At 50.4% G+C, this 8215-nt stretch overlaps 1 protein-coding gene across 1 annotated transcript; it reads left to right on the top strand.

Moving 5' to 3' along the window:
- The first annotated feature begins 1314 nt into the window (after window positions 1-1314).
- LOC125704645 (dnaJ homolog subfamily B member 14-like) lies at window positions 1315-6855 on the top strand. Its single transcript, XM_048970521.1, has 8 exons — window positions 1315-1447; window positions 2733-2910; window positions 3951-4096; window positions 4210-4395; window positions 4586-4674; window positions 5435-5544; window positions 5645-5817; window positions 6241-6855. The coding sequence occupies exons 1-8, from the start codon at window positions 1315-1317 to the stop codon at window positions 6363-6365; spliced, it is 1140 nt and encodes a 379-aa protein (XP_048826478.1). The 3' UTR covers window positions 6366-6855.
- Window positions 6856-8215: the final 1360 nt, after the last annotated feature.

The raw sequence follows: 8215 nt of genomic DNA, 5'->3' as shown, positions 1-8215 counted from the left end.
TATTTTCATTAGTTTTGGCAAAAAAACACGAGCACAATCCTGAGTGTCTGTTGCAGTTCTGCTCAGCCCACTGGAAGGTCTGTGTGTACATCCCAAAATGACATGACCTTTACCGAACGGTGTAACTTTCTGAAATGTCACCATGATGCACATATGAATTTATATCGCTTACATCAGTGTGTAGTGTTTCGTTTTAATTACACAGTATGGGGCGGAGAGATGGTGTCAGATGGATTCTGTACTTTTACACTGAAATGGGGATGGTTCATTCCTGTAAATGTGGGACTGCACTTTGTAGGGTTGTTAACCAAAGACTGGCTTTCAGGCATAGCAATAGAAAGATGCCGATTCTGAGACCTGATCTTGACAATCACTTCATTACACTGCTGCCTGGGTTCTGTCAAAGCCCATGACCCTAACAGTGATTCCTCTCACTTTGGTTATTGTGTCTTTGGTTCACCTATCTTCCTTTGTCATGCCAGCAGATATTAACCTCTCAATAAGGTCTTAAGAGCCTGATCTAGTCCCAAAAATCAGTGCCTGGTGTCTGAATCGCACATTGATGTGTAAAAGTCCTCAGCTGTCTGTCTGTGTCTCACCTGCTGTGCAGTGTAACACCTTCAGGGTACCAAACAGTTAATAAAGCCATGGGTTTGAGTAACTACACTCAAGGTCTCCATTTCTGTTTGTCTCAGCTGTTTGACTCCAAAGTGTAGCTGGTGGCCCAGCCCTGGAAGATTGTCAGCGTTCCTAACGAGACGGAAGGTAAAGCTGGAGGTGAAGCCACGTGTGGCTGCCTTTCAGTCAGGCTCTGGTCAACAGCTTATGTTTTATTTCTTCCAACCAGCTGCTCAGTCACAGAGCCACATAACTGGTATATAATGAAGGCATCATATCTGAGGGGCTTTACAGCAAGCCTGATACACTTTAGCTTTTTTTATACAATCCAGTGTGTCAGAGGATTTGATAGATTTATATCTTGAAGGCCTTTATGGATTTCATAGAACAGAAATATGTCAGTCGTGATGAACCCTAAATGTAAGCGTCATGAAAACATTTAAAGTAATTAAGTTACACATACATTTTGGTTCTTAAGTATTTTTACATGGCTTTTCGCCGATTCGCTATTTTTTATGAATTGTTTAAATACATTGCATGTCAAAGAACACCATCGGCATTAAATTTGAAGTTGTTGCAAAATATTCGACGCGACGACGCTGAGCTCCGGCGCAGGACGGAAAGCGGCGCTTACGAAACTGCAGGGAGCGGTCAGCTGAGCCGGGCGACCGGGGGGCGAGGAGCCGCGGAGCCGCGATGGAAGGCAACCGCGACGAAGCAGACAGATGCATCGGCATCGCCCTCAGGGCTATAGAAACGGGGGACAAGGAGACGGCGGTCAGGTTCCTCACCAAGGCGGAGAAGCTATATCCTACAGATAAGGCGAAAGGTTAGTTGGGGCGAAGGCATAAACTAGAAGTGGGTTAGCCGTGCGGCTAGTGGGTTAGCTGGTGTTAGCCGTGCAACCTATGAGCTAGTGGGTTAGCTGGTGTTAGCCGGGCAGCTAGCAAGCTGGTGGGTAATCTGGGGTTAGCCATGCAGCTAGCAGGCTAAGGGGTTAGCCGTGCAACTAGTGAGTTAGTGGCGGATAGTCCAGCAGCTAGTGGGTTAGCAGAGGATATCTCAGCTGCTGGCTGGCTTAGCCGTGTAGCTAACGGTCTAGTGAGGCAGCCGGGCTTAGCCTGCCATCTAATGGGCTAGACGAGCTGTTATCGGCTTGATGGTTAGCCGGCCACTCTCGAAAACCTCCGGTTTCCCAGATTTTTACCATTATTCACCGAGGTGATAATCCGTACGGCGAGTGGAGATGGGCGCTACGAGTGATTAATGGGCCGGGTGAGATGTAACCGGCGGAAGCGTCAGCTCGGTGCACCGGGGACAGGAGTGTAGCCTGTTAGCGGCGTTCGCTATCAGCGACCCCCCCCCCTGGGTCGGCAGCTGTACACAGCTAGCTAACTAAGGGGTCTTCAGCGTTTATGGTAATAATGCAGAGAATTACTTTTCTAAAGGATCCCAGACCTTCAGACTATTTTCGGGCTTTTAGACGACGAGTTACCTGTTTAAGGATACCCTGCCAGTTAAGGGACTAGAAACACCCGGGCCTCTGAATCAGTGGAACGACTGTCAACTGTAAAACGTACACCTTTCTCTCTCATACCACTGAAAAACAATTTCAACATTAAACAGTTACCTCTCTGTGCTGTACTGTCCATATCCTGTAATACACGTCTGTTTCTCCTCTGCCACTCCCTGCATTGTCCCCCAGCCTGTCCCCGTCTGTCCCACCCCCACCTCTCTCTCTCTTGCCCCCATCTGTCCCATCCTCACCTCTCTCCCTGCTGACCCCCCCCCCCCCCCCCCCATCTGTCCCATCCCGACTTGTCTCCCTGTTGCCCCCTGTCTGTCCCCCCTTTCTGTCCTGGAGAGCAGAGACCCCCATACCAAAGACAGTATCTTTTGTGTCGTCCAGTGGAGTTTGTGGAAACACTTGAAAAGTCAGTATATAGAAGTTCCTGTTATGTCCCAGGTCCCGTTATACAAGCCACCGGTCTTGCTTTTACGTTGCTTTTAGTGTTTGTAAGAAGCCGACTGGTTTCATCACACACACGTTCCCTGCTGTTCCGCTGGTAGTGAGACTTGCCTTCACCATTTCGCGGTGTTGTTTGTCTCTCCAGTGCTGCTCGAGTCTCTCATGAAGAATGGCAGCGCAGCTGGGAACGGCCTTCACCGTCGCCAGAGAGCCGATGGCTTGGAGAACAGCAGGCCCACGGCCGGCAGCGAGAGCAGGGAGGGGGCAGCGGGGGGGGAGGCGGTCCGGAGCTTCAGCCAGGAGCAGGTGGAGGGGGTACAGAGGCAAGTGCATCTGTGAGAAGGAAGAGTTTTCTTGCGGGGTGAGGACGGAAACTCCAAAACATGTAAGATGTAATAGCCATGCCCCCCTCGTAGAGGAGCTCAGGTATGGTCTGCATCATGGTGTTCTGTCTTCACTGGAAATGTTTCGTTGATATAAAAACACTGTTTTCGCACAACTGTTGGGTACAGAACTCCAAGTGTACTAGTTAGATGTGATCTGGCCCCTAACCAGCCTGTCGTTTTCCCAAAGGATCACAGTGATTGAGAAGACTAAAACTAACTGTGTCACATGACTGCAAAGCCCTAGAGGTCAAATTAGAGCAGCAAAGGGGTTAAGATGCAACACTCTAGCCAAGTTACACAGTTTGTGCCTGGGAGAATGGATCCCGGCAGGACCGTGGGCCTGCTCTGCACTCCCCGGTTCCCCTTGTGGTCCAGTCGCCGGTGCGCTCTGAATGGTGTTACAGGCCAGGTTGTAATTTGGCCCTGGAACCCAGCAACTAGCTTTTTTAATTACTTGTGCGCAATGTGCTAAATCATGCACACAACTTAGTTTAACATTCCCATGAAATACTAAATCGAGGGCACGATTGACTCTTTTTTTTTTTTTTTTTGCTCTCAATTTGCTAATTTGAGATCTCAGTTTAAGTTGTGCTCAAATTTATGATTTTGCTGAACGAAAACATGCTGTCAAAATGCACCTTAATCAGTGGATCGTTACCCATAGCCATGCTGCACTTTTACGTTAACCAAACCCAGACCATGTTGTGCACTGTTTGGATTAAAAACAAACCCTGTCTTTGGCTCCTCCTGCGCTCCATACTAACCCCTGATAATAATAATAATAATAATAATAATAATAATAATAATCGATACTTTATTGATCCCCGTGGGGAAATTGTCTTTACGCCTCCCTCAAATTGCTCTTTTTTTTTTTTTTTTTGTAGAGTAAGTTGTCTGCGAAGGGCAGTCACCCATAGCAGTGCCCAGGGATCCTGGCATATGTTGAAGTGGTTCCTTTGTGTTCTGTTCCTCACCAGGATCAAGAAGTGTAAGGACTACTATGAAGTCCTGGGTGTGAGCAAGGAGGCCAGCGAGGACGAGCTGAAGCGAGCTTACAGGAAGCTGGCACTCAAGTTCCACCCGGACAAGAACCGTGCTCCCGGGTCAACCGAGGCCTTCAAGAGTAAGGAGAGAATCTTTGGAGGGGGGGGCTGTGTCAGACGGAGTCATGCAAGGCCCGTTCCCTGTGTGCTGAACCATGTGGGTGACCCCTGCCTGGCGGCCCTTCCCCTACAGAGATCGGCAATGCATATGCCGTGCTGAGTAACCCGGACAAGCGGCGGCAGTATGACCTAACGGGGGCCGAGGAACCTGCCGGCGCCGCCCAGGCAAACGGAGGCTTCCACTTTCACAGAGGCTTCGAGGCTGACATCACCCCTGAGGACCTCTTCAACATGTTCTTTGGAGGCGGATTCCCCTCGAGTATGCACAGATACGGGGCCTCTGGGGCCAACCGAAAGGGCCCCTTCTTACAACTTACACACATCTGCTTCCAGTTTTAGCCCCAAATGTTTATCTGAGTGACATAGGAATGAGGATGAGTAGCAGTAGATCATGTTACCCCCACGAGGCCTCCCCGCATGCTCAGTGAATGTTGTAACCTTCCCTCCAGCGGCAGCCCACACCTTTACCAATGGCAGAGCGCAGCACAGTCACCGTGGAAACCACACACACCAAGAGAGGCATGAGAACCGAGGAGACGTAAGTGCTGTCAGGGGCCATCGCGGGCTACCATGGGCCATCGCGGGTCACCATGGGCTACCGTGGGCCATCGCGGGCCTCCCTGGGCTACCGTGGGCCATCGCGGGCCTCCCTGGGCTACCGTGGGCCATCGCGGGCCTCCCTGGGCTACCGTGGGCCATCGCGGGCCTCCCTGGGCTACCGTGGGCCATCGCGGGCCTCCCTGGGCTACCGTGGGCCATCGCGGGCCTCCCTGGGCTACCGTGGGCCATCGCGGGCCTCCCTGGGCTACCGTGGGCCATCGCGGGCCTCCCTGGGCTACCGTGGGCCATCGCGGGCCTCCCTGGGCTACCGTGGGCCATCGCGGGCCTCCCTGGGCTACCGTGGGCCATCGCGGGCCTCCCTGGGCTACCGTGGGCCATCGCGGGCCTCCCTGGGCTACCGCGGGCCATCGCGGGCCTCCCTGGGCTACCGTGGGCCATCGCGGGCCTCCCTGGGCTACCGCGGGCCATCGCGGGCCTCCCTGGGCTACCGTGGGCCATCGCGGGCCTCCCTGGGCTACCGTGGGCCATCGCGGGCCTCCCTGGGCTACCGTGGGCCATCGCGGGCCTCACTGGGCTTCCGTGGGCCATCGCGGGCCTTCCTGGGCTACCGTGGGCCATCGCGGGCCTCCCTGGGCTACCGTGGGCCATCGCGGGCCTCCCCTTGCCATAATCATGGGCCATCATTGCGGGCCTCACTGGGCTAGCACACCCTTACATATTCTGCCTTCATGTTCCAGAGCGGCTTCTCGATGTTTGTCCAGCTGCTGCCCATCCTGGCACTCATCCTGGTGTCTGTGCTGAGTCACTTGATGGTGGTCACCCCCCCGTACAGCCTGCAACCTCGAGTGTAAGACCCCATCGCCAGGGGAATCTAGTGAGGAATTCACCAGCTCTGGGGTGTTTAAGGAAACATTAATGCTTATCGTGGGGGCTTCTCTGCGTTTCAGGTCCACAGGACAGACCATGAGGCGGCAGACTGAGAACCTGCGCATAGATTATTACGTCAGCAAGGACTTCAGCTCCGAGTACAAGGGGCCAGCAGTGCAGGAGGTGGAGAGGGATGTGGAGGAGGTGTATGTGACCAACGTCAGGAACAACTGCTGGAAGGAGCGGCAGACCAGTACGTTCCTTTACTCTAACCTGTACCCTAATTACTGGAAGGAGCGACAGACCAGTATGTGCCTTTACCCTAACCTGTACCCTAATTACTGGAAGGAGCGACAGACCAGTATGTACGCACATTGTTTGCACTAGACATAAAAATCCGTACATCCGCACCACAGCAGTCCCATCAAAATGCTTCATCCCATAATCGCTGACAAAAAAATCCGGTTGGCAAAACCGTGCGCATGGTTTACAAATCAGTGAGAGGATACAGATTTACACAAAGCTGTTTTTTACTCTCATCTGACACAAAGCAGATGTCTCCATGTTTAACCTAGTCGTCCTGTAAATACGCAGCTCAGAGCTGGAGGATGAGAGACTGGATGTGGGTTCGGGGCATTCCCCTGACATGTGGTGCTGCGTCTTCCCCTCTGCACAGGACGAGATTTGCTGTACGCTGCCAGGATCTACGGGGACGACCGGCTACGTCACAAGGCCGACCTCATGTCCATGGACAGCTGCAAAGAGCTGGACAGACTGAATGAGCTCTTCCGTGGAGGGTAGCCTCACACCCTGACCTCCTGCCACATGGACCTTTAGAGCAAATACTGTACAGCATGGATGCTTCTCTGATAAATAAAAACGGTCCCAGGTCCAAGCGAAGCAGTTAGGGGAGGGCGATTCTGCTGGTCCCTCCCTGAGAAGATGGGCCAGACTGCGAGGCAGCAGCCTGCACCGACTCCGGTCTGTCTGGGAAAGAGGCACTTTGCTGCAAAGGCTGCTTCCTCCTGCCTGTAAGAGTGTCGCTTGGCGTGATGTGATAGCTCCACCTCCACCGCCCGTCCTGCCCCCACATCCATGCTAGTTTCATGACACCTCTGGTAGGGTTAGCTTCACTGGGACACTTTCATCCAAGACCAACAGTTAACCACTTAATGAGAAACTTAAATGTAAATATTTCACTTTTGAATGTTTCACTTAGGTGATAGGTATATTAATATATATTTAAAGAGCAGTTGTCTATGAAATGATTAATAAATTCAGTAAAACGTGATTCTCAGAGCACCTGTCGGATACTTGTTTTTGCCATACCTGTCCACTTCTAACAATGCCTGTTATTTCACAGAAGGTTCCAGAAGGTGATCATAAGTAAGGTGTCAAATTAGCTGTCTGGTTGAACACAGCCATGTTGGATGGGTTTATCTGAAATGGTTTGACTGTGACTGGCTGCTTTGTGAAGAGGGGGCTTGTAACGACGTACAGGCCGAGCAGCAGCAAACAATGAGCTTCCTGCGTCGTCGCGTTTCTGAATTTCCATCCCCCATGACTCCCGTCTTCTATCGATAGCTAAATAAAATCAACATGACTAACGGCTCAGAGGCAGTTAAAAAAACATTAGCGATCTTTATCTGTTTGCATTGGCTAGCCGTGTTAATGTGCAACGCTCTGGGTAAGAAGTAGACACACTACCAGCTAAAGGTTTTTGCATAGTTTTTCTATTCTTCGCTAAAATAAATTTCCAGTTTGTTCACAATCCGAGTACCTTTATTGGCAAGAAAATATATCTTTGATTCATCAAAGGAACCTCCAGTTGTAACAGCAGAGAAAATTCCAGGCTTTCTTTCTAAAGCGACATTAAATCCTGCCGTTTCATGGGATGCAATGGTTAATTAGTGCACTAAAATTACAGCGTAATTATTAGTTAATAGATTGTCAGACAGGCACTGTTAAGCTCTCTCTTATTTGACATATTTTCATTTACATTTGTTCGCTCAACTTCCCAACGCTTAACAAGAATACAAAAATCTGCAGTTTATGAAATAAATGGAAAAATGGTAAAATTATATATATATATATATATATATATATATATATATATATAAAACTTGTGTGCGAGAGCATCTGACTAGTTGTGTATGCTTGGTTAGGCTAACGCTGTCAAAATATACCATGCACATGACTGCCTGGGTAGCTGTGCATTCGATGCGCTACCACAGACATACAGTGACGCTGCGTTATGAACTGATGTTAATGTTGGGTAACGGTAGCCAGCAAGGTAGATGGCAACTCAGTTTGTAGCTTTGCCTGTACATATTACACTGACCTTCAGTGTTTGCTAGCTAGACACGAACACGAACACGGCACAGTACGGAACCCAAATAGTAAAGTATTTTCTGCCTGACGTTAACTAGCTTGTCATCTAAATGTAACACTGGCTCAAGAACATTCATATCTGCATTCGTATATTTCTATGTCTCTCTCTGTGCTGTAAGAGTGGTCTCTGCACTATCAGAATGGTCCATCTCTGTGCTTTAAGGGTGGTCTCTGCACCGTAAGAGTGGTCTCTCTCTGTGCTGTGCTTCTCTAGTCTGACCCGTGGTCTTCAATCTACCTCTCCGTGCAGAATCAACAGG

This window comes from Brienomyrus brachyistius, chromosome 12 (genome assembly GCF_023856365.1).
Source record: "Brienomyrus brachyistius isolate T26 chromosome 12, BBRACH_0.4, whole genome shotgun sequence".
NCBI classification, from domain to species: domain Eukaryota; kingdom Metazoa; phylum Chordata; class Actinopteri; order Osteoglossiformes; family Mormyridae; genus Brienomyrus; species Brienomyrus brachyistius.
The sequence above is the reverse complement of the archived record's forward strand: the minus strand, read 5'-3'. Positions and strand labels throughout refer to the sequence as shown.